The sequence below is a fragment of the Ctenocephalides felis genome, unplaced genomic scaffold, assembly GCF_003426905.1.
Source record: "Ctenocephalides felis isolate EL2017-DRISC unplaced genomic scaffold, ASM342690v1 CF-g0.4_SCAFFOLD_00845, whole genome shotgun sequence".
Lineage (NCBI taxonomy): Eukaryota > Metazoa > Arthropoda > Insecta > Siphonaptera > Pulicidae > Ctenocephalides > Ctenocephalides felis.
Window position 1 is genome coordinate 69,521,029 of NW_020536999.1, and position 17,536 is coordinate 69,538,564.

At 30.3% G+C, this 17,536-nt stretch overlaps 1 protein-coding gene across 1 annotated transcript in view; it reads right to left on the minus strand.

Annotated features, from left to right (window-relative positions):
- LOC113387954 (transient receptor potential cation channel subfamily A member 1-like) overlaps positions 1 to 17,536 on the minus strand; it is a 136,372-nt gene that overhangs the window by 29,072 nt on the left and 89,764 nt on the right. Inside the window, exons 6-10 of the mRNA XM_026625340.1 lie at positions 16,359 to 16,466; positions 15,914 to 16,112; positions 13,104 to 13,321; positions 6,252 to 6,374; positions 4,205 to 4,383 (exon numbers count right to left, since the gene is read on the minus strand). Of these exons, the coding sequence (XP_026481125.1) occupies positions 4,205 to 4,383; positions 6,252 to 6,374; positions 13,104 to 13,321; positions 15,914 to 16,112; positions 16,359 to 16,466 (827 nt within the window). The remainder of the gene's footprint in view (positions 1 to 4,204; positions 4,384 to 6,251; positions 6,375 to 13,103; positions 13,322 to 15,913; positions 16,113 to 16,358; positions 16,467 to 17,536) is intronic.

Here is a 17,536-nt window from a genome sequence, read left to right on the forward strand (position 1 = left end):
AAAATTATTTTATTGATATTTATTCATAAATTTTCATTTCAAATCATTAATGGGATTTGACAAATCCTTAGATACATAAACAACGCACTATAGAACACATTTGTGTCGAGTATTTCGGTTTCAAAATTGTCGGAGTCGTGGAGTTGTTAAGCGGATATAACTCCTCCCTGAAGCGGAGTCAAATCCGAGTCGATCCGGCTTCGGATATGATAAGCCCATCTCTAATATATATATATATATATATATATATATATATATATACTAGATGACCCGCCATACGTTGTCCTGTACCCATGTCTATAGTTCAAAAGTTCCATTTTTTTAATAACCTATATTGTATAAATTATTATGTTTTCTACACTAGAGTCTATACCGAAATGTATATACATCCATATGGGTGATCTTAAATGTACAACTGTTCTAAATAAAATGTTGAGACTCAGTGGCCGCCTGCGTGCGAGCATTTTTTGGCCGCCCTTGAAATAAACTTAATAGGAAAACATCAAGTATGTTCTCCCAAAAAAATTGACTTGTAATTTTTATGTTTTTTCAACGTTTCTAGTTATTATGAATGAAGTGTGTTTTTGACTTTTTGTCAACGTTTTCTTAAAAACGGTTAAATCGATTTCAAAAATTTAAAAGTTATTTGATGTAAATAGATAACGACTTTGTGTGTCAGTTTTGTGCAACAATCGGCCAAGCCGTTTCTAATCAACAGAAAAGTGTTCAAATTTTCGTACACGTTTTAGCCAAAAATTTTGCATCGTTCAGAAACTTGAAAGATATCATTTGGGAATCGTTCTAATTAGTTTTAAGAGATCGGTCTTTAGTCGTATTTATTTATTAAATATTTTTTTACGATGATATTTTTAAATTTTGGCGATAGAGATCATGATATCAAATTTAACTAAATATGTCGACCCTACAAAGTCGTTTTAATTTTCCAAATATTATCAAGGTTTGAAAAAATGAGCAGCACTTTTTTTACATAAGGCAAAATTTCATCTTTAGTCGACGGTTTTCTTAAAAATGCGCAATCTTATTTGAAAATTCAATAAAATTCGATAAGCACGTGCTGGTTCGTGCCGGTTAATTTGGTCTCACGATTGGTCGAGCCATTTCTTTAGAATTATCAAAGAAGTGTCAAATTTTTCGTTGACGTTATAGCCTTTCGTGAATCAAAAATTCAAAAACCATTATAAAGAAACCATCTCCAAAGAATTCGAGAATTTGATTAGTTTTTGTTTTTGTCAATGATCGGTCAAATCGTTTCTCAGTTATAGATTAAACATTTTTTTGGCGATTTTGGATCCTGTTCTTAATGAATATACTACATTTTTATTTCTTGTTCAATAATATATAATTTTATTTAACCATTTTTAAAAAATAACTAACAGGTTTAGAAAAATTGTACAAAGTAATCTGCGATAGTTTTTCATATTGCAATTCATTCATGAATTAATATATTTTCTATAGTTATGTCGATTATTTACACATGTTTAAAAAATCAAGCATCTTGCTCTAAGGCAAAGTTGCCACTTACACCAAGATTATTCACCTAATAATGATTTGGAAACAAAGCTTTCAATAGCCGCTTTCTGATTCGATCTCGCTTTCAATATGGCCGCCTTTGGCTGATTTTGACTACGGTTTTCTTTTAACTCAGCGCTGATTATACTATGCAATCAGCCACGTAATACCATCAAACAAATAAATATTAAAATATGTTCAATAAAAAAGTATATTAGAAATATACACTACAATTTAATGCTAAGGGTTATCCAATATTATTAGTCATATGTATGTAGATGTAGGTGTATAAATAAATGATTTTTTGTTTAATCATGACTAAAACATCAATTTTCCAAATTTATCACACAAAAATTCATCGTCTGCTTTTATGATTTATAGCATAAGATATACGCATTAAAAAATACAGTCTTTTAAACAAACGAAAGTATAACAAATTCAGAAATGATTATCATATAGTATCATAGTATCCGCGGTAAAAGTATAATATCACCATTGACTTTTTTACTCAAAATAATTGCTTTAATAATGTTGCCCATAATTTTTATAATCTCGTACTATATATTCATTATTTTCAGCAATAACATTACATTTTTCTTAATAATAATTCGATATACAATATTACTTATTTAGATATTTTGGAATCTCTTGAACCGAGTCAATTCTAGATGAAATACGATTGATTTTAATTTTGATTGAATGATTCAAATAACTTTCGGCTTGTTTTAACAAAATAATTGCTTTGGGAAAAAAATTGTTTCAATTTTTTTTCCAAACATATTTTTTTTGTATATCGAAAATAATTCAGATTTTAATTGTAATTCTGAATTAAGTTATAATATACTTTAAACAAAGATTTTCAACTTTGTAATTCAGATTATATGATTCTTATTTAGACAATGTTTCAGTATTTATTTATAATATTCTATTTGAAAACATTCAGTATTCCTCGGACATTTCGTTACGGTTCGGAAAGTTCCAGCAATTTGTTTATTTTTTTGTATCATATGGCAACCAATGATACTGTTGTTGGGATGTTAAATTCATAGAGCTTTTATTATGTTTCGGAAAAAGCAAATTACTCTTGCAGTTTGCTGTATGTTCGTCACTACACAAAAAGCAGCAAGCTGGTGCATTCTTCGGTTTTTTACACGCGGAAGAAAAATGGGCCTGGACATATTTCAAACAGGCACATGTGCGGTCGCAATATATTCCGTTGTGACATAAATAGGTGGCATCTGTATCACTGAATAACATCCTTGCTACGTCTCGATGGTTCGAAAAACATTTTTCCGTTCACTGATTTATTGATTTGTAATTAATCGAATTGTTTCTGAATCCACAAAGAATATGTTTAACGGTTTTAGGTTGCCCAAAATCGTCGACAAAAGTTTGATTCAACAGAAAACATATAGGGGAAAGTCCCGTAAGGCCGGACAGCACCTAATGCCGTACAATCTATTTATTACGTATTATTTAAGCGAGTATAAATCTTTTTATATCAAAATACAAGTGAAAGAGGCGCGGGGGGCACACAGGTGCAGGATCACGCGCCAAGACTCACCTGCCACGGCAGGAGCAATCCTTTGCTGACTTAGGCGCAAAATCATGGCGTCACATAAACATCAATTAAGTAATTCTAGTATATTTATGCATTTACATTTGAGTGATATGCAAAGGTAAAAGTAGTACTTGATTGCTGTCCGTAAAGTGGTAGAATATTATTAGATCTTTTAAACAATTTTAGTTGATACCACCAAATGAACAAAAATGTCTGTCCCTTAGCGCCGGACAGCAAACATATTGATATGCCTGTGAGAATTGACGTAATTTATTCTAATTATTTAATTTTGTTCTGCATGAGTGCTAACGGTCTCTACATACCCCATTTTTCGTATTTTCTAGTCAAAGAATAAAAATCTTATGACAAATGCTACAGCTGAGAGCATCGGCGTGGCCCAAAACGGTGGATAAATAGTGATTTTATTTGCAATATCAAAGAGTATTCGTCAAACACACATGTGCAGACATTCCAGAGTGTGAAAATGGCTACATATGTGTTCAATGCAGGTTATTTTGCAACGTCCGGTACTAGGTGCCACTTTCTAAAATTATATTTTGTGTTACCAATGTTTGATTGATAGTATTAATTATTTTGTAGCAAAAGTAGCGTTTTTGTTAATTCAGTTTGATTTCTAACTTTTGTTATCTAACATAAGCCATAATTTACTAAACATTTCGTAAAATATTTTTTGATTTACTTATAGATAACCTTAGGTGTCCGGCACTCGGGTACTTCCCCTTATACACACATACATCCATTTTTCCTAAGTTATGCTAAAATGTTCAGTTGATCTTGAAACGTAAAAATTTTTCATTGATTCTATTATTACAACTTACCTCACGCGAAATAATATAAATAAATTATTTATAAAATTATTGATTTCTTAGCTTAAACACACAGATTTGAAACAAAAACCAAGCAATTCAGAGTTGCTTTCGTTGAATTAATAATTTACAAAACTTTTTCTCTATTTAAAATATAAATGCTCGAGAAAAAGGATTAAATATACATATATACAACTAAGTTCTATATTAATGTATGAACTATAAAAAAAACGTTAAACGGTAAAAAATATTTTCATCCAATTAGTTATAATTAATTAGTTCTCACCTGGCTGCAAAATGCAAAGGGCTCTCATTATTATTATTTTTCAAATTGATACAAGCCCCTAGACTTATCAAATTCTCCAATGATCTTATATGTCCTTCTCTGCTCGCGTAGTGTAAAGGAGAACATCCCGAATGATCTTTTTCGTTTAGTAAGTTCGTTAGTTTTTCTTGAGACTGGACCTAAGAAAAAATTACTAAATAAATAAAATTATATATTATTCTATATTTTGCTATATTATTATAAAGTATTTTTAAATTACTTAATACTATTTATGCAAAACTAATCATTTAAAACAAACCTATCGGTATATCGTATTATATATTATTATTATTATTATTTTATTCAATGCTGAACAAATTTTCTGAACTTGCAATTAAAAATTAATACTACTTACTCTATTCAAAATTGTCTACATATGTTATATACTTAGATAATAAATAGATACTTGTTGTTAGATACTTTAATTACTTCAGGCATTTATTTAGTAGATACTTACTTTAGATGCTAATATGTGCAAGTTGCTTTACAGGCAAGGTAAGATGCTCGAATATTTGAAATAATCAATAAATTTCCTTGCCATTTGGAAAAACATTATTTACGCGTATATTAAAAAAAATCGTCAACAAATTTTGTAGGTGATATAACAGTAATGAACAAATTTTGTAGGTGATAGTTTTCACTTAAATTTTCAAAGTTCTTAAATAGCATTACGATGATATTTTTCAAAAATAAGTTTTAATAAAACTATTCCAAGTAAATGATCTATGTATCTTATTTTCTACGAGAAAAGCTACATAATTTGTTTTTCGATATTTGATACTATTTTACAAAATATTTTTAATTTAAGTGTATAAATTCTTCTATTAAACATAGCGCCGCGCGTTTTCAAAAATAACATAAAGCAAAGATCATTGAAGCATGCATATAAGCAATAGACATTTGCATATAAATAAGTACGAATTATTAGTTATATTGAACTCTAAATTAAAAAAAAATATATAAAATGTTTTAACGACAAAAACTCGTATTGATTAGGTTTTTGCTTCAATCGGACCTTTTTCTTTCTGATAATCTTACATTACATTTGAAACAGTCACGAAAGTGTTATGAAAAGCATTTGGGTAAATCGAGCTGATTTGTGATAGATCGATATCCACATTTGTATTTAATGCATATAATTTAAAAATAATTTCTTAGGTTCAGTAATAGAAAATTTGACTGTCGTGTTCCCCAAAGTTTTCAAAATTGTATAAAGTTGACATACTAATTTAGAAATGAAGATGCTAAATCTATTAGAAATTATTAAAATAGAAATAAACTAATTTAAGAACAAAAATGTTAAATCTATCAGAAATTATTTAAAAATTAGAAATTATTGTTAGTTTTTATTGATTAAAACGATTATAGTTACATATGTATATCGTAAAGTTTATGTAACTTTCCTTAAGGCAAAATACTACTTCCATCTAGTCAACTTTTTGTAGGATAAATTATAGTAAACTTTGTATAATTCATGGAATTTGTATAATTCATAATATTCAAGTGTGCGATTCTCAATTGTGTGGCCAAGTTGTTTTCCGGAAAGCCAAAAAAAAAAATTTAATTTTTTTGTTCATTAGCAATATTTTTTTTAAATATCGAAAATAGTGCGGACTTTGATTTTAACTCTAGCTAAAATTCTAAAGCTCAGTTTGAAGTTTCAATTCAGTTCATATATTTCTTAAAAATATAAGACACGATCCTTCATTGTGATCTCTTCATTAACATTTTATGCAAACTTATATAAACATTATGGTCAAATTTATAAACTTTTTTTATATATAAAATACCAATAATAAAAACTTCAGTGCTCATGATAATATTTTTGAAATTATTTAATATTCTTCGAATAATTTATTAAGGCACGAGAAGTTCCAGCAATTTGCCTTGAGGCACGATGACATACACCACTAGTTTATTTTATATATTAAACTATTCAGAATGACTACACGTTAATAATGCATAAACCAGATTGATGGCAACAATTAAAATAGTCATAAGTACTTGCCTTATTGACTTCTGCAGCAAAATCTTGCAAGCTTCCCCCATTCATGACAACGTGATGTAAAATATTACGATGATTTGAATCCTTTAAATTAATATTTGCGCCAAGTCTAATGAGGGTATGAACCTGAAAAAAATTACATATTATTACCATAGTGATTAAATAAGACATATCAATGTATAAGAAGTGCAAAGGAGGTTATACAATTTAAAAATGTCTATCTTATAGAAAAAATGGTCTTGAAAGAAAACGTATCTTATGACACTTAGGAGAGCTAGGGGTTTTTTGTAACAGTTTGTTTAAATCCTAAAATTCACTGATTATTTTTTTTTATTTAATTCGCCGAAATAAAGATAGATAGACGCTGTAACTTTTCTTCGATTTAGTCAACTAGAACTAGAACTTTATTATTTCACAATTAATCATTTTCTAGAAAAAATTCTTACCGGAGCAAGTATTAACAATAAAAAAACCACATTAATTCTTCTAATCATTTACTTATCTATGTCTTTAATCATATATTTCTTGTTTGTTTTTGATAAATTTCATAAATTCATAAAGTAATTATTTTCCCTGTAACACATCCTACATGTGCCCACAACTTACAAATGATACACTTCGCCCAATCTACATATTTTGTGTATAAAAATCACCACAAACTAGAAAAAAACATTCTTTTGATTGAGTTTCTCAACTTATTTGTGAAACTTATATTCCAGAAGCATTCATCAATACTGTAGATTTTTTCGTGTCTGCTAATTGAACTAGATTTTCTTGCTACTGTCTTTGTCCATCAAGAGTAAATCTTTGATACAAAATAAGTTTTTTTGGCGTCGCAGCAATTTGAAAAAGGCTCGTTCACGATTTCGATATGAATTATAATTCTCGTAGTGCAGGAATCAAAAGCAGTTACTTACATTATAAAATGAAACATATTGTAATGTGTTACAACTAGCCTCAAAAATTTTGTTACAACAAGCCCCAATATATTTTGACAACTTACCCCGGGTGTGATTTTCAATCAAGATAACAATTTAAATAATTTATAATCACAATATCAACTATTGATAAATTTAAAACAATTTAAGATATATGTGTAAAATTTAAAATCAGTACTCTATCGACTTTCCTCTGTATATCTAAATTAAGTGATTTGTGAGATAATCTACTTATCAGCTTTATATTAGAATTTCTGATTGTTGTCTCTGTAATCCCTTGATTCGTGTTTTATTGGGGCATACCCAGAGCTCTACTCCATAGGTCCAAATAGGTTTTATGGAAGCTTTGTAAATATAACTTTATTACTCAGGGATAGCTTGGAGCATCGTCCTATTAGCCAGAACTAGTATGTTGTATCCACTTTAGTTTTTGGTCCAAATAAATACCAAGGTATTTGATGGTGAAAACTTTGGGTATAATCATATAATTCATGTTGGCTGGAGGACATTAACCCTTTTTCAGCATGAAGGTTATATAGCTTGACTTGTTTTCATTAATATTTATTCTCTATTTATTGGATCAAAGCCCAATTGCATGTAGATGTTCTTGTAGTATTTTGCTGGCTTCAATAGGATTAGAGTCAGTAGCCGTTATAACAGTGTCGTCAGCAAAAGTTCCTATAAGGGTGTCCTTGCACCTTAGAATATTATGAGTATAAATAATATACAAGATAGGCCCTAGAGCTTTGCCCTGGTGAACCCCGGCTTCAATTTTGCAAAATGTGGATACCTGCTCGCCTACTTTGGTCCGAAAAGTTCTGTCCGATAAATAGGATTTAAAGAATTTGTAATAATCTGGCATAGCTTTGTTGATTATAATTAGGAGACCATGATGCCATCTATCGAATAGTTGGCTCACATCAGGGAGTGCTTCGGTGCAGTAATTTCCTTTTTCAAACTATTTGTAAATTTTGCTAATCACACGGTGGCACTGTTGGATCGTTGAGTGCATAGGGCAAAATCCAAACTGCGGTGTAGGATATAACCCATATTTATTCGAGATATCTGACAAAATATATTTTCAAATATGGCAACGGTATACAGAAGACTTATTGGTCTGTGCGAATCTGGAAACTCTAATAATTAATATATTCTCCGATTGCTTGAGCAATGTAGGCCAATACTTTAGTCTATAGAAGGCGTTGATAATACATGTTAGTAATACGTGTCCTTTTTTGGCAGCTTTTACAGCCTTTTAGGTGTTATTAGATCGGCAGGAGTTTTTCTATTTTCCAGGTGTGAGAGAATACTTAAACTGGAGTGAAACTTGGAATACATATTTCTGCGCTAAAGTCTGTTGGACTTCTTGGTTATACATAACAGTATTATTGTCCGTAGAAGGATTTGGCTGAAAAACAGACTCCAAGTGATTTTTAGTAGGCTGTTAATAAGTGCTGTTTTTTAGTAGTTTTCACAACATGTCAGATTGAATTGTCTTTTCTACTGAGATTGGTGACGTATTGGTCAAAACACGAGTTATTGTGTTCAAGAAATTTTCTTCTCAACTTATTCAGGTTGTTAAAAGAAATTTTATCCTTCGGATCATGGTATTTTTGCCAAAGACGTCGAACTTTGCGTTTTTTGGCAACTTATTTTTTTATTTTGGATACTAATAGTTAATGGTCCTTTGATTTTGATGGTGGTGTTAAAAGTTTTGCTGCGTCCTGCAATACATGTATTAAATTATTTAAAGAGTCATCAATGTCGTACAGTGATTTCAAGAAAATCTTCAAATCCAATTATTTGGGAATATTATTTCTGAAACGTTCCCATAGGAAAATCTTAAAATATATTGTTGTGCCTGTCCGTTCAGCAGTGGAACTAAGCGGCACGCTGTTCCCTTACAGCGGCGGCATTCTGCGGAAAGCACTCTCGTAGAAAAAGGGTTAACTTTGTTCTCGTTTACATATTTTACTGCTGTGCATATTGCTATATTCAGCTGGCAATATGGATGTAAAATTAGGAATACTCATTTTTCGTTATATTTGTCTTTTGGGATGTGCATGCCGCATCCAGTTTCCTCTAATGTTTTTGAGCCATCTATGTAAATGTGTAAGTGACCCAGCCAATTTGAGATAATATTATTTTCCTGGTATTGAATATTTTTGTGGTATTTGCTGTATTTGCGTCAATTTCTAAAACGATAAATGGTATGGTAAAATCGTTTGTCGCTAAGTGTGTGTAATATGGATTTTTTTGTTTGTTGTAACATTCTCTTTGTGGTGTTTGAGTGTTTATTGTATAACTTATGGTTTTCGCTTATGAAAAATTATTGAGTATGTGCTTGTTTTCAATGTAGGTACCACTCAAATCTTGATTCTATCATGCGTTCGAATGTCTTCGCAATGCGTCGGATTGCATGTTTCTGTCAGCTTCAATTATATAATTATACAATGATTATTTTTTTCCATTTTTTAGGGATCCAGTTGATTGTTATAATATAATTAAAAAAATAAAAAGCCTTGCTATGAAAGTAGTAAAAATATTCTTAATAATATTATAGAAGATCTTTTTGTTTCTTGAGAGCTTTTCTCAATTCATTTATGCTAAAAAGTGAGATCAGCTCTATTTTTTGTTAGTATTCCTAATTAGCACATCTTGTTTAATGCAAACATAATCAGGCGTAATATTTTATAACACTTTGTGTTCACATTCTTCCATAAACTTTTGATTTATTTTTCTATTGATAATTTTGCTGTTGAATATTTTGATGTGATTGCGTTTTTGTTATTATGCTTGTATATTCAATCTATTTTAGTCTTTGCCTCCTTTTAGAAAATTTATTCTGCGGGTTTAATTTTTGGTACAGAATAAAATTTTCGTAATTGTATTTCTCACCATGCGGCATGCTTGAATATTGTGCTGTACGCTTTCCTTCATTAAAAGTTCTACTTTAGATAGAGAAATCTTCCAGATCATTATGAATATACTCTTTTGCTTAGATACAGTACTATTGAGAAAGAGGATTAAAAATGTGATCAAAAAAGTTGACAAACCAATTGTATTTATCCTGTTTATTTCTGGTCCATGTGCTGTCTGTATTCTTTATAGCTATTACGGCAAAAAGTGGTTGTTTAAAATTATTGATAACTGTTCAAAGTAATAAGTTTGTGTAAGCTAATAGATTTTTAGTTAGTTTTTATAGATAATTTTTGAGTTTTTTGAATTTTGATTTGACCATTGGTGATTTTGTGAGTTGCACTACTTGCAAAGTCTTCTTTTAAATGCCATTTTTAACTTCCCGAAGGAGAAGTTTATGTTTTCATCAAAAAAATTATTTGCTAATTTTATGTTTTTTGACGTTTCAAGCCATTCTGAATCAAATGAGCCCAAATCTGGAAAAAGTATGTGTGTGTGTGTGTGTGAACAGATTTTTTGCCGTAAATCGATCGACCGACTGGACCGATTTCAAAAATTTAAAAGCCATTCGATGTATTTCGTTTGTGTTTTAGCTAAAGGTAGATTTTTAGCTAAAACTAATCAGTATCAGTGCCAACTAATATTTTTCGAACAGTTTTTGATCTTTTAAAATCGATTCGGTAGTATATGAGCTTAAATGTGGACGAAAATTTTAACACTTTTTTTCTAATTATAAAGAAACGGCTCGGCAGATCGTCATACAAAACTGAGAAACGGTAATCCTCATTGAGATGCATAAAATGGCAACTAATTTTCTAAAATCGGTTCAGGCGTTTTTGAGCAAACGTCGATGAGAGGTCTAACGATACTAATTTTTGCAAACTTTGACGAATTTTTAAAATTAAACGACTTGTCGTAGGACCGTAATATTTTAGTATGATCTATAAGACTAAGGTATCTACCGTCAAAAAAAAAATAACATTGAAATTTTTTTTAATAGTTTATTACAAGAAAACGGCCTGGTCGATCTTTACCAAAAACTAATCAGTATCTTTCCCAACCAATATCTTTCGAACGGTTTTTAAATTTTTAAAATCGATTCGGAATTGCGGGCTAAAACGTGGACAACAAATTTTTCACTTTTTTGCTATTTACAAAGAAATGGCTTGGCTATTTTTTTGTAAAAAAAAAATTGATCGCAAAAAATTGATCGAGAAAAATTCCTCATCGAGATACATCGAATAGCTTTTAAATTTTTGAAATCGGACCAACCGTTTTTTAGAAAACGTCGATTTACGGCAAAAAATCTGTTCACACACAAATACACACACACATAATTTTTCCAAATTTGGTCTCATTCGATTCAGAATGGCTGAAACGTCGACAAAACATAAAATTAGCGACTCGGATTTTTTGATGAAAACACAAACTTATCTTTTCGGAAGTTAAAAATATAGTCAAGAGCCTAACGTTTGCATTTGTGTACAATGCAAAGCAGACAGTGTCAAAGATATTGGTACATAGTAGTGATGTGCCAAGTCGAATCAAGTGATTCGAATCATTCGAATCAAGCCTTTAACGACTTGATTCGAATCAGATTTTACTTGATTCGAATCAACTCGTATCAAGCCGCGAAATATTTACTGTGTGCATGTATAAACACAAATTTTCATAAATATAAAAAAATGTTTTAATTTAATTCAATATTATAATAATATAAATAATAATAATAATAAATATAAAAAATAATAATAATAAATATAAAAAATAAATCTTGAATTAAATCATGCGAGCCACCCGGCTTTAATACGCTTAAATGTATCACCCGGCTCCAATTTATATGACTTGAACCGCATTCATTGTCTTCAAGTCGATATGAATTCATCCGAGTTCCTATGACTCAAACCGACTTATTTTGACTTCAAGTCGATATGAATTGATTCGAGTTCCTATGACTCAAACCAACTCATCCCGACTTCAAGTCGATATGAATTGATTCGAGTTCCTATGACTCAAACCGACTCATCCCGACTTCAAGTCGATATGAATTCATCCGAGTTCATATGACTCAAACTGAATCATACCGACTTGAGTTCGAAACATGTGTCCGTGTTTTAGCGTATCGACTTATCGAGATGCGTGCGTATGGGTCTTGGATGTTTGTTTATTTTTGACTAAGCGCTGAGAGCAAATTTGTTCATGAAATATCAAAAACTCATTTAGATAATAAATACGCGATTTAGATTTTAATTATTATCAAAATAAACTACATAACGAGTTTTATACACATACAAAATTATCATATTTTAATTATGCAAGTAATGGCAAATTCACACAAATGAAATAATATCAATCTTTACAGTAGTGTATTGAATTTTAAGTCATTCGTAAGACGTTAGATTCAGCCCCCTGTTTAGATTAGATCTAAACAATCAATAATATACACATGCATTCGTTCAACGTAAGATTAAGAATATTGTTTTACATGCTTTAGTGATAGAGAAGTGATTGGTTATATTTTACTGTAAATTCACTTGAAATATTAGTTATATTTGTAGCTAGTTTATTATTATATATATAATATAAATGTATTCATCTCTGCACTTTTTGGAATTTGGAAAATGATATTATTTCTTCTCTTAAATTATAATTGTTCATATATGAATTTGATTCGAATTGATTCGAATCATGATTCGAATCAGGTTTTTTTCTGATTCGAATCACTCGAATCAGGAAATTTTCGAGTCGGCACATCACTAGTACATAGACAAAAAAAAAACTCTCAAGATAATTAATCAATACATTTTATTAGCTAAACTATATTAAATGTTAGAAGTCCGAACGAAGACGATATTGATTAACATCGAGTTATTTGAGATTAAGCTAAGCTTTATACTTTAGTCATAAATACTAAAAATTTATCCTGTTATACTAAGTGCTCTGAAGTCTCTAAAATAATTTTATTATTTAAACGAATACATATATTATTGATATTTACTGTTTTCCATCCGGCTCTAGAAGCAGCTAAAAGCAAAGGCGATCTTCCTTCTTTGTCCAAAGGATTTATATCCGATCCTTCCTTGATTAAATAATGCACAATTTCTGGATGATCAAACATTGACGCGCAATGCAGTGGGGTCATCTTTTGGACGTCACAAGATCGAAGACTAGAAAATTTTTCTTGAGGCTGCATGGCAAACATTAGTTTCACGATATCTGAAAAAAAAAATGTAAATTGCAATATTATAGCTGGTTAAAACTTCTTGTTCTATAAAAAAAAGTGATAAAAAATTAAACAACATATTTATAACTAACAAAAGGTAAGTGAATATACTATGGGTACATGGCATCGTGCCTTAAAACAAATTGCTGAAACTTCCCATACTGAAAACTACCTTTTTCAAAGCAATCGCACTGCATAGCTGTTTTAGGGTCGAAATTGCAACGCGCGGAAGCGCCGCGTAGTCGTCCAACGTGTAAACATTGGTTCGGAACCCATATAAATGTACTTAAAATTTGTATTTATTAATATAATCTTTATAAAATATGTGCTAATATGATGTACATATGTCTAATGATCATTCTTGACAGCCAAATTGTTGGCATTGCTTTTTTAACTTCCCGTAGGGTAAGTTATTGTAATCGTCCAAAAATCGAAATTGAGATTATTTACATATCTTCACGTTTTGTAGGCTTCTGAACATTTTGGCATACCTCAGGAAAATTGGATGGTTGCATGTGTGTGTATGTATGTAGATACGCACACACACACATCCAATTTTTCTGAAGTATGCCAAAATGTTCAGAAACCTTCAAAACGTCGAGAAATGCAAAAATTTTCATTTTTGATTTTCGGCCAATTACTATAACTATCCTACGGTAGTATAGGATGTTTTTTAAATTGTTTACATCGGATGCTCCGTTATCTCAAAAGCTGAACATTTTTACATTTTTGGCACTCTGGCACTTTGCCGCATATCTTCGGAACGGTAAGACTTGTCATTGCTACAAACGAATCAGAACGTCTCCTTATCAGTAGAAATCGAATGCTTTTTGAATTATTCAAATCCGTGTTCTCGAAATCGCCGACGAACAATTGTATTCGTACTTATGTAATTACATACATAAAATAATTTGCGTTTTAAAGAATTCTGAACTGTAGAAAAGGCGCATGCATGTTTGGATACAAATTTTCAACGGCAACTTTGATTGATATAATGATTAAAAAATAGTTTGCAAAATAACAATATAAAACAATCATAACATGACAATCAAATAACGTTAAAATCAACTGAAAAACTAGTGGGGTGCATGGCATCATGCCTTAAAGCAAATTGCTAGAATTTCCCGTACCGTAACAAAATGTTCGAGGAATATTAAATATTTTCAAAAAGATTATTATAAATACTGTAACATTGTCTAATATTTATAAAAATTATATAAACTGATGGACCGATTCTGCGCATAACAGAGAAATGTTACGGGATGGCTATGTTACTCTCCGACTCCCCATACATTATGCGAATTAATCATACTGAATGCTGTCAAAATATCATGTATTTGCTGTTCATTCCGGCGTTTTAAACATAAACTGCAACGTCACTCGTATCTTACCTAAGAGGAATCAGAAACACACACTTATCTAACATCGTTTTTTTGACATTTGTGCGGCTTTTAGGTTATGTTTTGTATGAGAAAACCTGAGAAATTCGCCTGACTGAACACCAACCGCATAACTTTTGTCTATATTACTATGGAAAATTCTTCATAACATGAACTTATCATAACATTGCGGCAGAATCGGTCCCTGAATTGCAAAGTTGAAATTATTTGTTTAAAGTATATTAGAACTTTAGCCAGAATTAAAATTAAAATCTGAATTATTTTCAATAAAAAAATTTTTTTTTGAAAAACAAATATTGATAAAAAAAATTTTGAAACAAAGTCAAAAGCAATTATTTTGTTGAAACAAGAAGAAAGTTCTTTGAATCATTGCTAAAAGCTAATCACCTTTTCTCCCAATCATTACAAATTGAATGTTTTTTAGATCAATTCAAATCGGATACTCTGTTCTCTCAAAAACTCGTTTTCTATTTTCTGCACTTTTTGCTCCGTATCTCCGTAACGGCTGGACCTGCCTTTGCCAAAAACTAATCTCTCTATCAATAGGAATCGAACGTTTTCTGGACCATTCAAATCGGTCGATCCAGCGCCCGAAAACGTGAACGAAAAAATACGGACACACAAAACACACACACATATTCATTTTTTCTAAAGTATGACAAAATATTCAGAAATCTTTGAAACGTAATGATATATAAAAATTTTCATTTTCGATTTTTTTGCGATTACTATAACTTGCCCTACGAAAAATTAATTGGTTACTTAAGTTACTTAATTGGTAAGGCAGAGAATTTTTTAATTTTATATAACTACAAAAATAATCTGAATGGTTGAACCAATTACATCGGTTCGTAATTTAAATTCGCTGTATCTACAGTTTATAATATAATCAAAATATTTAAGTTCTCAAGGTTAGAACTACATACCAGAGTAGCAAAATCCCGAATATAACGAAAGTTGAAAGAAATAAAAAAGTTAAATCATAAAATCAGTTAAAATGTCTAACATCCAAATTTACACTTTTCTCAACATCTCAAATTAATATTTTCATATAACATTCATATTTGTATATGATTATTATATGAATACTTATTAATTGGTGATCATTGCTTAAGCCATTTGACTAAAGTTTATTTATTTCTATTTATTTGCATTTATTTATACGCAATAATATATATTTTTTACCTATGGCTCCTTGCGCACAAGCTAGATGAACAGGAGTAGACAGGTCGTGTTGTTGTCTCGAAATTTTGGCTCCAAATTTCAAACAAAGCTCCACCGCTCTGATGTCTCCACCGTGGACTGCGGAATGTAATGGCACATTTCCTTCCGAATCATACAACGTAATTAGATCTTCTCTGGAACAACCTCGTGATTCGCCCCACTGAAAAATAAAAAAAGAATAATAATATTGAAAAGTTAAAATGAACTAAAATATAAAAATTTGACTAGTTTCGGTAATTTTTTGAGCTACTATAATTTAAGTTTAATATCAATTTTATTTAAAAAAAAGCTAAGTGTATTGTAGAAAACCGACTGCCGGTAATTTAGTTGCTCCAAATTAATGCTTTAAATATTGTATAATAGTATACATAAATATCAGAATTTTTTTTCGAAATTGTTAACTTACCTGAAAAAAAACTTCCATGGTTTTGGAAGATGCATTTTTAGCGGCCTCGTGTATAGGATAGTAACCATTGTTACACGGTTTCTTAGGACAAGCATCAAACTGCGTTATCTACAATAGAAAAAGTACATGTTAAACTATACGTGTATTACTAAATGTATAAATATACTAAACGTCTCAATATGATATATCAGAAATTATATTTAATGTGATACATTTTTTAAATGCGCCGGTTGCATTCTGCTATTTGTATAAGAGTAATGTATAACATACCAAACAAATTTACAGTTAATAAAAAAATGGGCTTCAATTTTCAACTTATATTTCACTGAATTAAGTAAATAAGTTTGTTACCTTTAAAATGTGCTATAATAACTTATTTGTTATACGCCTATAATAGAAAAAGCCTTACGATGAAAAAATAAATAAACACAATTATCTGCATATAGATTGTATCTTTTTAAGTAATATGGGTCAACCCTTATTTTTGGCTCAATGCACGGGACATCAGAATTCATTTTAGAGGTATGGTTTCTTCAGCAAAATATCTTATTTTGATCCTTAGAATCCGCAAATCATATGTGTCTAAGTGACCTTCTAATCGACCTGCGGTAATAAATATATATATATATATATATATATATATATATATAAATATATATATATATATGTGTATATATATCGTATACTAGCAAACCCGACGGATTCCGTTTCGTCACCAGATGGTTTCGTGAGAAAGATGAAGACATTTTCTGTTTGTTTCATATTTGAAAAGGAAAAATTTGATTTCATTATACAACAGTAATGAATTTATTTTGATTACAAATATAAAGTGTTTTTTAGTTGAACTTCTCTAAGTAAATGAAAGTGATTCCGCAAATTATCCGTTTCATTGAAGTGCTCTTTGGTAAACCACATTTTGTTTTTTGGTCTCACGTTAACAAAAACAAAGCGGATGGTTTTCCAACCCGTGAACAGACAACCTATAACTGTGGAAAGCAATGATTTTTTAAATAATCTATTTGAAATTTATCCCGCAAACAGTAAGCGATTGGCTTTGGGACTTGTTATTGCGAACGCAAGGCGAACTAGAAATTGCAATCGTTTGAAGTCAAATGGAAGACCAAGAAACGGAATCATTGGTATGTCACCAAATCGCCAGCAATTTTTGATTTAATGGT